Source organism: Sesamum indicum, linkage group LG4 (assembly GCF_026168435.1).
Source record: "Sesamum indicum cultivar Baizhima isolate 11 linkage group LG4, ASM2616843v1, whole genome shotgun sequence".
Taxonomy (NCBI): domain Eukaryota; kingdom Viridiplantae; phylum Streptophyta; class Magnoliopsida; order Lamiales; family Pedaliaceae; genus Sesamum; species Sesamum indicum.
The window spans coordinates 18,744,114-18,760,004 of NC_142660.1; the positions used below are offsets into that span (position 1 = coordinate 18,744,114).

The window sequence follows — 15,891 nt, forward strand, 5'->3', positions numbered from 1 at the left end:
ACAACTATTATTATTTTCGTTAGGTCATCACTATGCATATGTCACTAATCGTATTTAACTACAACTTTGTGCATATTTTTATGTCACTAATTCTTTCTAACAATAATTTTTAAAAATAATCCTAATTATTAAAATTATAAAATTTATTATTGGAATAAAATAAACATTCTTATAATAAATATATATAATTAATGATAATGCTAAAATTGCACTTAATATTTTTTATCACTAATCTTCTTTTTTTTTTTTTTTTTTTTTTGTAAGGAAAGTATTTCTAAGTACGGTAAACTTTAGGAAAGTCATTTATAATTTACCCGCAGATATATTATATTTGTGAAATTAAGTATCCGGCAGCATCCATCTTAACAATCATACTGATATTGAATAAAATGATATATATATATATATATATATATATATTCAAATGAAGCCAAGAACTTATAAGGGCACGTATGGACCCAGACTAAATTGAACGAGTAGCCGCCGGCATGATGACCCAGCCTCCCCATTGCCGGCCCAGAACATTCCCCACTACCTCCAACTTGCTAATCTCCATGGATTTTTACTGATTCCCCCCCTTTATCTACACACTTTCTACCACTCTCAACACTACACATATCTTGATTACTTCTTCTCCGTTGTGACCAAAATGGACACAGATTTTGATGATATGATCACTTTTGGTCTTGAGACTCTAAGATCCACTGAAGTCGTTCGTGGGGTCGTTCCATCTTACATCACTTCTGACGCAGTTTTTAGTACTGAACTCCATGCAGTTGTTCAAAGCTGTGTAGGGTTCAAGAGTCTTGACACTGTGAGTTCTGTGTCAAACACCAGCATCAAGACAACTACCAACGATGCGGAAGGCAAGTCCGTTACGAGCTTCGGCTCTGAGTCAACAGCGCCGTCTAGTGCTGAACTCGGTGAGGATGTCAAGCAGAGTGTCTCGAGGGCCACGAAGCTCGTCCTGGACGACTTTCACTTCGTGCAAAGACTAGGGAGCGGCGACATAGGGACCGTCTACCTTGTAGAGCTCAAGGGCTCTAGAGGGCGCTTCTTTGCAGCTAAGGTGATGGATAAAGAGGAGTTGGCTTATAGGAATAAAGAGAGTAGGGCAGGGACGGAGAGGGAAGTACTTGGAATGTTAGACCACCCATTCTTGCCATCCCTCTATGCCACATTGGATTCTCCTAGGTGGTCTTGTTTGTTGACTGAATTTTGCCCCGGTGGCGACCTCCACGTCCTCCGGCAACGCCAACCGGGGAAGAGGTTCGATGAAGACGCTGTCCGGTGAGTCCGTTTATATTATCGTTGTTTTTAGATAAACATATTCTTTTTAGCGCTACTTATGTCATTTAGACGTTTTTATTATGATTAATTATCATATGATCAAAAGTTGAAAATCATAGTAAATACTAATTAACCAATATTTTTTAACATTGTTTCTATAGATAAGACCAAAAAAATAGCCATATCCAAAAATCAGACAAATATTAATTAATCTTGGTTAGAACTTAATCTTCAGAGGGATTTTGTTTGACAGGAGATAGTATTTATTTGTCATTGCTTTTAAGTTGTAGTCATTTAAAGTATAAGAAATAATCCATTTACTTTACAGTGACATTAATATTTTTCTTATCTCCTAAAAGTTCAATACAATTTTATACTTTGAGTTTGACTTAGTATGAAGTTTTTAGATGGAAATTAAAAAATTAAACTTTTTATAATTTTTAATTTTATGATTTGAGCTAGGAGTATCATACATTAATTAATATTCTTTAAGTGGAAAAGAACCAATAAGAAAAATAAAATTGTCATAAAATATTCAGGAAAAAATATGAACAATAAATTAAGACGAAAGACTGTGACGGAGAACAAAACAGTTATATGAACCTATTATATAGACTCATCACTAGAAAATAGTTGAAAAATTGTTCTTTTCTCTGTGTCTCTCTTTTAGCATATGGCCCATATGGTAGACTTTGTCGAATAATGAACATGAAATTGTTCAAAACCTGTTACATCATTAATCCATCAAATACTTAGTTGTAATAATTGAATAAGCAATCAATAATTGTATGTTTTCATTTTGGATATAATGCAACCAGGTTCTATGCATCCGAAGTCGTAGCCGCACTGGAGTACCTACACATGCTAGGAATAGTTTATCGTGATCTAAAACCCGAAAACGTTCTTGTACGTTCGGACGGTCACATAATGCTGACCGACTTTGATCTCTCTCTAAAATGTGACAACTTAACATCAACTGCACAACTCATCTACGATCGGTCCGACTCAAAAACTCGTTACTCTCTCAACGACCACAAAATCGTAGATTCGAGACGATTTTCTATCTCATCCTGCATTCTGCCAACTTGTTTTGTGCCACGTGTTTCTTGCCTCCAATCTAGAGGGCGAAGGCGGAGGAAGAAGGGGAGCGGATATCGTGGGACCCTAAAGATAGTGGCGGAGCCCATTGACGCTCGATCAATGTCGTTCGTCGGTACCCACGAGTACCTGGCTCCAGAAATCGTGTCGGGGGATGGGCATGGCAACGGAGTGGATTGGTGGACACTAGGGATCTTCATATACGAGCTTTTCTATGGGGTGACACCCTTTAGGGGGACGGACAACGAGTTCACCCTGGCTAACATCGTGGCTCGAGGGCTTGAGTTCCCTAAGGACCCAATGGTTGCAGCCGATGCCAAGGACTTGATCAATCAGCTGTTGAACAAGGACCCAAGCAAGAGGATGGGGTCTATGATGGGGGCTACAGCCATCAAGAATCATCCCTTTTTTGAAGGGGTGAATTGGGCACTTTTGAGGTGCACAAAGCCACCATATGTCCCCAAGCCTTTCAATCCCAAGGACTTTGTTTCAGCTAACTATGATTCTTGCGAGGATAATTATAATATAGATTATTATTAAAGATTTCTTAGTGAGAAAAATGAATAAATTTATTTTTCTAATTTATATGTATTTTCTTGTAATGAAAAATTTGTTGCCATGATTAATATTTTTTTATGAACTATTTTGTTTTTGTCGTTAATGACCGTGGATACTACTATATTTTGTTTGCAAAACGTCCATTTGTTGCCGAATTAGAATGCAAAAATGATATTATTTTGGTTCTTGAAACCTTTAATTGCATGGCTATCTTATTAAAAGCGATATATATATATATATATATATATATAAGAATTCATTAAAATAAGGATAATTGATGAACTAATTAAATTAATCAATCGTAATTGTCGAACGGCCGGTGCTTAATTCGTTTGCATAATCTAACAAGTTAGAACAAAGTTTTTGGTCAAAACATTTTATGTTACTAATTATATTTTATCTTTGATCGAAATGCTTGTAAACAAATTTTGCAACTACAATAGAGATTTCTTTTCTCCATATGGATTCTAGGAAAATGCTGTCATTTCATAGAATTTTACATGGTATCAGAACCATCGATTGAAGTTGTGTGATTACCACGGTTCAGGGCCTACAGTCTGAAGATTGATAGAGATGGATCCAGCTGAGGTTGCAGGAGCTGTTCGAGGCGAGGAAGAAATTGTCAGAGGACCACTACTTCATAAACTGCAGCATGAGATCTGCTCATCGTCCCAAGGAAACATGTCTGTAAGAGCCTTATTACACAAAGCTACAAAAAAACTTGGGATGAGTTTTCAATGTTGATGCACTTGTGGAACTAGTAAAGTTGTAAAAGCCCACACATTTACATATTCTTGTTATAGCTCTCAGTCATGTAATAAAATTTTGTGGCACCGAAGGTTTGGACATCCTTTTTTGTTTGTTCTGAAACATTTTCGAGGACTGCACATTATCTTTTTTTTTTTCTTGTACTATTCGGATCACAAAAATATTTGAGCTTATGCATGTGAATGTTTGGGGTCCATATAAGTTGCCTACTTATGGTTGTCATTATTTTCTGATAATTGTTGATGATTTCCATCGAGGTACCTGGACCTACCTGTTTAAGCACGAAACTCAAGTCTATTACACCTTAGAGTCTTTCTTTAAAATGGTCCTTACACAAGTTAACACTAAGTCGAGGTTATAAGATCAGACAGTGGGACTGGATTCGCCAATTCTCAATGTCATACATCTTTGCTTCCCCTGGTATCTTACATTCGAAAGTCATGCTCTGAAACAGCACAACAGAATGGTGTGGTAGAGAAAAAACACCGACATACTCTAAACTCTAAAAATCGTTCTAAAGGCAGTCACAAAACTTCAATATGAGGCACAAAGACCATTAGAATATATGTTAATAGTGGTATTACAAAATAAGGTACAAACACCACTACTAAAAGAGACACAACCAATACAAATTGAGTTCAAAAGACCGTTCCAATTGGGATATACACTTATAATAACTAGTTATCCTTGCACGCAGTTCCCAAGAGCATATAAAAAAAGATCTTGATGTGGGATGATAAGAAAAAAGAAATTTATGAAAATAATAAATTATAATTATAAATTATAATAAATATTGAGAAGTAAGTGAGAGGAAAATGTGCAGTGGAGGGTAGTTAAGAGGAAAAAAATATAATTGTGAGATTATTAAAATATATTGAAATTACTAATTTGATCATTTTTTTAAAAGAGAATAAATGAAATAAAGGGTAAATTTGGGTTTTCAAAACTGGTACACCAAAAGGGTTTCTTTTATAATAGTATAGATGTGTTACAATGGTCATTCCAACAATAGGTCCAATAAACAAAGAGATTGTTCTAAAATCAATTTATGCATTTGGTCAATTATTGTAACGGTGATGCTGGCCATTATAAAATTCGGTACACTTAGAAACGGCTTCATCATGAGCTATTACAATTTTATTGTAACACCTGTTAAAGGATTATACGAGCATTCGATAGAGAGCTGTTCCAAATTTATAAAATTTGTATACAAATTTAAATCTAACCGTTACAAAAGTCGATCCAATAAATTATTTTTTTTTGTTGTGGTGTTAGTTATTTATAAATTTTAAAACGTTTTTGCACACACAACGAGTGTGCTATGCACCGCTAGTTATTACAAAAGAAAACTTTTTATCTTACTAATTTTTAAATATTCTATATTATCTTTTAATTCATTTATTCCCTATAAAAGAACATTGATCAAAATAGTCATTTCAATATTCTTTTAATGATCATATAATTATAATTTTTTTTCTCTCACTCACTACTTCGTGTTTCCCCTCTTACTTTCTTCCCCCTCTTACCTTTCGTCTCCACGTTTCTTCCTCTTATAAATTCTTATATTTTTAATAAACCCACAATTATAATTGATTTTATCCATCTCACCTCACTCCACATTCTTTTTTCTCTTCTCATGGACTTTTTTTTCCTCATCTCCTCATACCATAATTATATTTTGGGATAATTACACTCCCCTCCTCTGAAGTTTGGCGCAATTATACGTAAACTCTTTATGGTTTGGAAATTACATATAGCACCCATTAGATTTGTTTTCATCTAACAAATAAATCCTTTCATTACTCAAAATTTACCAAATTTATTGATATTAACTTAAAAAAAATGAATGAAAATCGATATTACCCTCGATTGACTTGTTATTAATTTATTGCAGGTCATATAATTTTTTCTGACTAAACTACCCTTGTAACGATAAAGATATACTCTTTTACATGCATTAACGCGTGAAGACATATGGGAGTAATTTGATCATAAAAATATTTATTTGACTTGCAATAAATTAATATTAAGTCAATTGGATGTAAATGTAGGTTTTTTTTTCAAATATTTTGTTAATATCAGTAAATTCCGTGAATTTTAACTAACGAAAAAACTTATTTGTTAAAAGAAAACAAACCTCATAAGTGTTAAATATAATTTCCCAAACCACAGATATTTATGTGTAATTATATTAAATCTCATAAAAAATGTAATAATACCAAAGTATAATATATTGATATACAATATATATATATATATATATATATATAAAATAGAGTTCAAATCAATTGATTTTTTTAATCCAATCCAACCATTCATACCATTGATCCGATATCGTAAGCGGTTGAATTTCCAATCCAATTTCCAAACATTTGATCATCACAAAACGTTCAAATCTCTTGGGGTGGTACATACAGATTGTCTCTACTGTTTTCTTTTTCATTTCCAAAATCATATCATATTACCTTTCAATATCTAAATAATATCATAAAATAAAATATAAATATATCATTAAATCCACTCACGTTTGGTTAAAATTATCATTAGATAGAGATTTTAAATGATAATAGTTTATATCTTGTCATAATATAATTATTAGTGGTAAAACCTCTGTATTGTTTTGTCACTGTAGACAGTTAATAACATATCTATAGTAACAATTTAATATTACAAAATAAATATAGTGCTAATTATAGTGACAATTTTATGCATAATTTTCTTTCACTAATTATATGAGGAAAAAAAAAAAGGCAAGCAACTTCACTATGATATTGCAAATGAGCAAATTAACTCCCTATGAAAAAAAATAGCAATTTACCTGCTTGTTTTTAAAAAAAAAAAAAAAAAACAGCAATCTACCCTCCTATTTTTGTTTTCGAACGAACCAATTTACCTCCTTAGAGAGTGGGGTAAATTGCTTCATTTTAAAAAGTATAGGGGATTAAATTGCTATATTTTTTTATATGAAACTAATTTACTCATTTGTAATATCACAGAGGGATAACTTGCATTAAACCCTTAATCCATGACAATATTTATTCAAATATTATCACTATTAAACTTATAAAAATTATTAAAAAATTCTCGTCATTTAATACATCTCATTAGTGACGATTTTAATATCGTAACATTTATTTTGGTCATTAATATTCTCCTTTTTTATAGTGAATGTGTGGAAGACATATATTTATAAGTTTGTATGCGCAATTTTTCTCGAACTATTATAGAGAACATTTGGGCGCAAAAACAGCAGGACCAGAAATCACAAACAACTTGTGCCTTTATAAATGCTTTTTTACCACCACATTTCTCACACAAACATTTCCCATTCTTTATTTTTTACTCTTCATATTTTTTTTATTTTATTCTTTATGTTTCTTTTTTCCACTTGACCACCAGAAAAGAGGAAGGAAAGGAACTTCCTTTCTTTCACCTTTGGAACTCAATCAAGAATGGCAGCCCATATGCCATTCATCAGTTTGATGATATTGATCATCATCTCAGGTATTTAATTGCTTTTGCATGCTAAATTATAGGTGGAGAAGTAGAATTGTATGTTTTTTTTATTAGGAGAAATTAAATAAGATATTAAAATAATAATGTATAAATGAATATATTTTTACGTCGTTTTATCGTTATATTCGTTTGTTGTACGTAAATAATGGAAGATAATTAATATTTGTTATTAACAATTACTTTAATATACAGAAAATTTCCGAAATCCCAACAATTCCGACGATTTTATTGAAATATGATTTCAGTAAAAATAAACATACCAGAAATAAATTTGCTCGTAGAAATGCATATGGTTGAGATTAAATACATTTTTGACCAATTTATCTCATTTATTTTTTTTTATTGATTTTTACTTTCTTTTTTTTAAAAAAATGAAAGAGAGAATATATTCCTAGGTAATTAGGCATAGTTCTTGTAGAAGGTACACATATATGTATCTTTTCGTAATTTCACAAATTCCTCATGTCTCTTCTTGGAATTTCACTTTCTTTTTTCTTTTTGTTTGTTTTGCAGGAAACTATATCAATGCTCATGACGTACCTTATGATTACTCATTCACGCACGAGGCAATCTCTACTCCCTATTAATTATTTTACACGAAAGTTATGTATTTTTTCGTCCCATAACTTAAATCTCATATATTTTTTATTTATTTATAAAATTCTAAAAAAATAATTCTATAACTTCCAAAATGTCTCATTTTCAGTCTTCCTGTCAATTTCTATTAAAAAATTAATAAAAAAAAAAACAACATACAAATTACATGGCCGTTATCTTCTTGAAACGAGTTGAAACGGCCACAAGACTTAATTGCACGTAGTTTCTTTCATTAATCCTAAAAACAAGAACTTTTAAAGTCATATATATATATATATATATATTAAGTTACGGAACGAAAAAAGCAATTCTTTACCTTACTTCAAGTATCATTGTTCTAAGACTCCACTGTGAATTTTAATCCCTTGCAAATGGTTTGATCAGTGTTTGGCAAAGCCACTAAAACCTCAATATGGAGGAGGGATAGCTGTGAATCCAGAACTGAATGAAGGATGCAAAGGCTGGTCACAAACTGGAAATACAAAAATAGGGTCCAAAGATGGCAACAACTACTTTGTTGCTTCTGTTCTCAATAATCAGTCCTCGTCTGTGCACAAATTTTACTTGCACCACCACAAACTTTACCCTTTCTCAGGTGCTTTTATTTTTTTTCTTTCCTTTCAAATGTTATCTTAATTTCTCCTTTTTATGAAATTAATCTTTTGCAAAGAATGTTTTATTTGTTAAAGGATTTCATTTGTTCGAAAATTGATATAACCATACGATAGTACTAAGTATCTTGACTAGTTCAGGGCACGTAGTAGCTGCAAAAAAACGTAAAAAGGAATATTATTTCTCGTATATTATATGAGATTGGATGCGTTTATGATCTCATGATTTATGTTATTTAATATTTTATTCTTAAATCTTTTTAATATTTGCGATTTTAGTCTCTCTTTTTTTTTTTTTTCGTTGGCGTTCACCCTTCTTGTTGGGACATACAAGTGCATCTCACATGATCTTTTAGAATTGGGGTTATTGTTTCTATTGGCTTTTTTTTTCAGCATTTTTATCCTTTAATTTTATAGGATAGCAATTTTGTCTTACATCTTTTTTAATTTTCTCGATTTCAATCATTTTTTTCGACAGAGTTCACCCTTATTGTCAATGGATCAAGTGAACTCCGGCAAGAAAATGACAGAAATAGCGAAAATTAAAGAGATGCATGACTAAAATGCTACCTTTGAAAGTTAAAGGACGAAAACGCCAGATGATCTAAATTATTGAACAAAAAAATACATTTAACTCTTATATGGGTACTAAATTTCTGTAGTTTCTTTTTGGTTATGACAAAAAAGAATAATGTAATATTTTCTTGGGGAAAAATAATCTTTTGGGCCTGAATGAGTATGCCTGTATTTGTGTTGTGTCGGAGTTGGTGGAATTCTAGCCCACATTGGGTTTGGTCAAATTTGGATTTATTATCATAGAAGTGTAATAAGTCATATAATTGATGTATAATTTTAAAAGAGAATAAATATATATATGTTTATTGTGTGATTGATTTGGTTCAATGAGACTTAATTTTAATTAGAATTTTTTCATATATATGGCATTATTTGTTAGTTTTGTAATATGTGTTTTCATTAATTGTTGTAGGTTGGTTCCAAGTAAGCAAGGGAAATGCCTACATCGAAGCAGTTTTCAAGACACAGATCAACGATGTAACTGCTGGGTTTGTCGCAGCACAAGAGGGTTGTTGGACTATGCTCAAGGGAGGCATCGTTGTCAATGTCTCCGGCCCTGCCGAGCTCTATTTCAAGGTCCATAACCTTTGTCTTTCCCAACAAATTCTAATTCAAACTCGATTCAATTGAATCTGAACCAATTATACGACAAGTGAAATACACTTGTCATGTGATTGGTGAACAGTTTAGAAAAAGTGACCAATTACACAATAAGTATATACGCTTATTTTGTGATTAGTTTAGATCGACCAAATCTCACCCGAACAAAAATTTTTCCTTATTCTCTTCATCTTTTGGTGGTAAAAAGTACGGCATAAATTTACTACTTTGTTATTACATTTTCAGAGTGTCGACATTGACCCTACAGCTGAGATATGGGTAGACAGCATCTCGTTGCAACCATTCACACAGCAAGAATGGAAATGTCACCAAGACCAGAGCATGCAAAAGGTATAGAACATTGAAACTTTTATTTATATGCAGTTGTTTACAAATATTCAACGTACGAATGGTATCCCTGATAAGCATCCATCAAAATTTGCACAAATGTTTCAGGTCCGTAAAACCAAGGTGAAATTCCATGTGGTGGACAACCAAGGGCGACCTCTACCGAACGCCAAAGTTTCCATCAAACAGACCCGACCTGACTTTCCATTCGGCACCGCGATTAGTGGGCACATCCTCAACAGCACAGCATACCAAAACTGGTTCACCTCCAGATTCAGGTACACCGTATTTGAGAACGAGATGAAATGGTACTTCAACGAAGTAGTCCGGGGCGTTGTTGACTACTCTGTCACCGATGCTATGGTCCAGTTTGCCAAGTCCCATGGTGTGGCTATCCGTGGCCACACTGTCCTGTGGGAAGACCGTAACTTCCAACCACCGTGGCTCATAGACTTCCCCATCAACAGAAGCGAAGAATATCGAGCACTCACCAATTCTAGGGTCCATTCCGTGATGAACAGATACAAAGGGCAGCTCATTCATTGGGACGTAGTGAACGAGAACCTGCACCATTGGTTCATCCAGGACAGACTTGGAAAGAATTCTTCTGCAGTTTATTACAAGAAGGCGCACGAGATCGACCCTAACGCTTTGTTGTTCCTGAATGAGTACATGACCGTCGAGAAGAGTGGGGACAGACGGGCGTCGCCATGGAAGTATCTGCAGAAGATATGGGAGATGAGGGAGCAAGGCTACACAGGGCCTTTGGGCATTGGGGCCCAGGCTCATTTTGGTGCAGTAATGAATCTGCCTTATTTAAGGGCGTCCATTGATGTGCTAGACTCAGCAAAATTGCCTATTTGGATTTCTGAATTGGATGTCAACAACATTACAGGATCTAACCAGGTAAGAATTTAAGGTTCTATTCATCTCGAATTAAGACCTTGTTTATGAGGAAAATATTTTTGGCCCGGATTGGTTCATTGGTCCCTGAACTGTACACGACAAGTGTATTGCACTTGCCTTATGATTAGTTCAGGTTCGACCGAATCCGGTTGGGGCTAGAATTTCCCTGAAAAAATTCAGATGAATGCTTATACATATGTGGTGGGAATGCGACAGGCATGCTACTTGGAGCAGATCATACGAGAGCTACACGCACACCGGGCCGTGCAAGGGATAATCATGTGGAGCGCAATCACTCCCGGAGCCGGGTGCTGGAGGATGTGCCTGACGGACGAAAATTTCAAGAACCTAGCAACCGGCGACGTCGTGGACAAGATCATTGCCGAATGGACTCATGCAGGTGGCATACAAGGAACCACGAATGCCAACGGCTGTTTCGAGACTCCACTGTTTCATGGCGAGTATGAAGCCACAATCAGCCTCCCCACAATGAACAAAGAGCCTATTCTGCAGAAGTTCAAAGTGGTACCAAACGGAAAAGCACACGAAGTAGTGGCTGTCAAGATTTGCACGTAAGTAGTTGTGAGGGTTTGCAACTAGAAATTGGAAAGAATGACCAAAAAAATATGAACACATTAAGATGGGAAATGTTTGTGATCTTTTATTTCAAATTGGTAAAGAAATAAAAGCTATATATTCTTTCTATCTATGGTTAATTTTTCATTTATATTTGCCAACAATTACAATCTAAAACACCAAACATTTATTTTATTTTATTGAATTATAGGGGCATGATCCCTTTATTCAATTATATTGGTGATTTACTAGATACGGTGACACGTAATTCCTGCGCGCATAACTTTTAGTTATGCTTTTATTTTACTGAAATTCATAAATTTGTTCCTTTTTTAATAATTTGGTATTGTCTTACAACCCCATACACAAAAACTGACTGATAATATTTTTTAATGCATTAATTATAAATACATAAAGGGAGTACATTTAATTTTTGAGTACAATATATATTATATTGTACAATATAATACTTAATTAAATATATTGTACAATATATTTTACTGAAATTAAATTAAAAATTGACACTTAATTTGTACAATATATATTATATTGATAACAATGACTATATATACACGCAAAACAAATACTAATATGGTATTTCAATTTCTACTAACAATAAGCTTAAACATAAAGGGAGTACATTTAATTTTTGAGTACATGTCCTTGCATAGAATAAATTTTCTCAAGGAACCTGATTGAATAATTAATTTAGTATGAGTCGGGCAGTTGAAGAGTATTTTTTATATTAAAATTTGGTGTAGTGGCAAAAACTACCACTTTGCATTTTATTGAAACTTATAATTAATTTATTACTGTATATTAAAGTTTGTCATTGTCTTTCAACCTCACATGCAAAAACTGTTGATAACTTTTTTAATGCAGTAATTGTCAATATATTATTTTACTTGAATTAAATTAAAAATTAAAACTTCAATATATATTATAGTAGCGATGATTATATTTACATGCAAAATAAATACTACTATGTTATTTTTATTTAATTAGTAATAAAATTAAATAAAAGTGAGTAAATTTAATTTGTAAGTGCAGTAATTAAATGAAAATAAATTTTCTTGAATGACGTGATTTAATTATTAATTTAATATGAGTTGGGAAGTTAATTATGTTTTATCAATGAAAGCGCATTTTTGGTATTTAAAAAATTTGGTGTAGTGATATCAAAACTATCACTTTGAGTCTACAAATCCTTCTTTCTTTTATAATGCTATAGATAATAATATAGATGAACAATATATTGAACTGATAATAGGGTCAATTACACTTAAACCCCCTCGAAAAATGTAAAATTATACTTTCATCCTAAAAAAATTTAAAATTATACTTACACTTCCCTTGAAAATTTTTTATTTACAGCTCATGCCCTTCTTTCATTAGGATTTTGATGGGAAATGCTAAGATTGGCAAAAAAATTACATAAATTTTTTTATTTTACCCCTTATCCACTATTTCTCTAATAATATTTTTACACTTGTAAGGATAGTAAATATAATATATATATATAATTAAAATAGTGTAATTATAATAAAATATTATTTTTGAATTACAACCATTGGATAGAAAGTACTTAGTCGTTGATGAATGAAAAATTTAGTTATCTTCAGATGCTTTTTCTTTTTTGAATCCTGTATATGAGGTGAGATTAATATTATTGCAGTATTTATTTCTTGAAAATGTCTTATTCAAGTATTTTATGTAGAACTTCATTTATTAGGAAAAAGAAAATGTACAACACTAAATTGCTATTCTATTAAATTATAGGATTTAAAATGCTAAATAATTATAATTAGAGAACTAAAAATACAATTAAATCTTTCAAGCACAATTTCGAAATACGAATTATAATTGGAAAGATGATCGAAAGGGAAAAAGATAAATTGGGAAAAAATATTTAACTGGTAAGATAATATTATATTTTTAATTTATATGTCCCTCCTGTACTCTTTATTAATTTGATTACAATTATCCTCGTAATTAATAGCAAACGCCTCTCTTTCGATCATACTAAAAAAGTGAAATTTCCTGACTGGCCTTAAATTCATTTTTATTCCCCATCAGCAAGCGAAACTCTTTTTCTTTTGTTTTTTTTTTTTCAACCCAAGCACGTATTCACCCACCCACTCAAACTACCAATAAATTTTGAAACTTAACATTTCGATAATGAAATGTTGAGCCCCAAATCATTGAGGTGGTCTTGAGAAACTCAGCAAGCGAAGCTCTTTAGTTTCATACGATAAGTGGTTCGGATATGCCTTTACACAGCCTGAACATGTTTGTTAGACACGATAACTGCCTCCAAATACATCGGATGTATTTTGTAATCAAATATGAATTACTTACGTAAAGGGGCTTGAGTTCTTTGTCCTAATTTTATATGTTGCTTATTTCATCAATTTTTAATCCATGTAGGATGGGGCATCACGCCTCGAGCAGCTAACCTGTTGGATGTTGGAATTATCTCCAAACCTATCAAGTGGATCCTAAAATTTAATTATGAGCAACTCGTCGTGAAAGGGATACTCAAATTCAGCTATGAATAACTTTTGATTCTTTTTCGTAACTTCTGAACATGAACAGAAAAGGTTACTATAATAATATGTAATTATTATGTTAATTAAAATTTAAAGTTCTCATTATTTAATAAAATTATTGTGTTATATTCAGCATAAGAAAATATAAAGGTATTTTCAGCAGGCATCCCCCCTCAGAAAATAAGCCCTGCCCCCGACCGAGCATCTTCCTCAGAAAATAAAGCCCTGCCCCCAGGCGCGCATTTTCCTAAGAAAATAAGCCTTGACCCTAGGCAGGTATCTCCCTTAGCGAATAAATCTTCACATACAAACTTCTCTCAGGGAGTATCTTTAATATTTTAATTTAATAATCTTGGAGGTTTATTTTAACACATCTGGTGTGTTAATATGTGCCTTCTTGTAGGGATTTCATGAGGGATGCATCCTTCTCAAACTTTTCAGATTAAAAGCTATACCTCCAGGCAGCTACCCTCTCATAAAAATCTCTATCTTCCAAACAGGCACAGAGACCCTCTTTTGTGGAGGACCCCAACCCTCCTTTGGGCAAACACTTAGATTATTCTCCGTGGGATTTCTAAGCCCTGTCAAGTGCAGGCACCTAAACACTCCTTCTCGGAGGCATCTAAGCCCTGCTTCCGACGGACACTATATTCTTCCTCCGGTGAGGTTCCTAAGTCTTGCTCCAAGTAGGGCTTCCTAAAATAAGCATTCCTTCGAGGAGGCACAATAATTTTGTTTCGTGCAAGACCTATTCGTAATATATACAATTGCAAGAATTGGGAAAAAAAAAAAAAAAAAAAAAACTCCCTCTTCAGACCTCACCTATAAAGACGTCTACTCTAATGAATGACAAAATCTCCACTAATGTGCATAAAAATAGGTTGGTCCAAAGAGGCTTAAGCAGCCCACAAAAAAGAAGAAGAAATGGAGCCCCAAGACATCCTCGACTCGGAGATCCATCCCCCAACTTGTAGGCCCAGGACATCCCCAGACTCGAACCATGGTTAAAACCCGACAAAACATTCGGCCCGAAGGCCCACACACCTGGCAACCTACTCCACCGTGGTATTCAATTGACCTAGGTGTCAGTAGCCACCTCGGGTCAGTTAGCTCAAGGTGTCCCCTATAAGCATGGAGGGACTCCCTGACAGTTAGGACTCTATGCAAACGAGGAGTCTCCTAAGATAAAGATGACTATTAAATGTGGATAAGGACGACCTACCCCTTATCCCAACTATTCCAACCAACTTTTGCAAGAATCTCGGGAGTGAAATATACTCCTAGCAGAGGGAGGGTACCCCTCTATAAATACAGTTTTCTTCTCCACAAGGAGGACACCCACCCCTCTGACGCTCCTCTCACTCTCTACACGCCTCTCTCACGCCTCTCTCACTCTCTAAACATCTTTCTTACTCTCTAAAACTATCTCTTAAGCTCTCTTTGAGCGTACTATTACGGGCTCTTACACTTTTCACTAACTTGCGCGTCAGAGTGCTAACGCCTTTTCTACATGTCCCCCTTTCAGGATCTGTATACGCTTCGCCCCAAGTTTTGAATAATAATCCATATTCATTGGACCCGTACGTTTTAACGCATCATATATAAATCAATATATTATATTTTAATGAAAAAAAAAATTAATTAGGAAAGAAAAATGTCAAGAATATTTTAGAAAAATTCAAATTAATCCACAATTCAATCCTAAATTATAATCCAAAATACACAGTATATTATTTATATCCATTACTTTATCTATATTAGTAAGCATAAAATTGAGTCACTTAATATAATCATATCTAATTCAATCACAACAACTATTTTAGAATTATCTATACTACTTAAATCCGATTTTGCCAAGTAAAGGAGACTATGTTTTCTACGAGTTCTAAATGATTTTC

General features: G+C 33.4%; 2 protein-coding genes across 2 annotated transcripts; both read left to right on the plus strand.

The window, feature by feature from the left end:
• The first annotated feature begins 448 nt into the window (after nucleotides 1-448).
• LOC105161085 (serine/threonine-protein kinase D6PKL1) lies at nucleotides 449-3,049 on the plus strand. Its single transcript, XM_011078660.3, has 2 exons — nucleotides 449-1,290; nucleotides 2,109-3,049. Exons 1-2 carry the CDS (start codon nucleotides 650-652, stop codon nucleotides 2,926-2,928), a joined length of 1,461 nt encoding a protein of 486 aa, XP_011076962.2. The 5' UTR covers nucleotides 449-649; the 3' UTR covers nucleotides 2,929-3,049.
• A 3,968-nt stretch (nucleotides 3,050-7,017) lies between these two features.
• Nucleotides 7,018-11,545, plus strand: LOC105161047 (endo-1,4-beta-xylanase 5). Its single transcript, XM_011078612.3, has 7 exons — nucleotides 7,018-7,218; nucleotides 7,744-7,796; nucleotides 8,212-8,422; nucleotides 9,427-9,590; nucleotides 9,861-9,965; nucleotides 10,071-10,868; nucleotides 11,085-11,545. Exons 1-7 carry the CDS (start codon nucleotides 7,167-7,169, stop codon nucleotides 11,442-11,444), a joined length of 1,743 nt encoding a protein of 580 aa, XP_011076914.1. The 5' UTR covers nucleotides 7,018-7,166; the 3' UTR covers nucleotides 11,445-11,545.
• The last annotated feature ends 4,346 nt before the right edge of the window (nucleotides 11,546-15,891 follow it).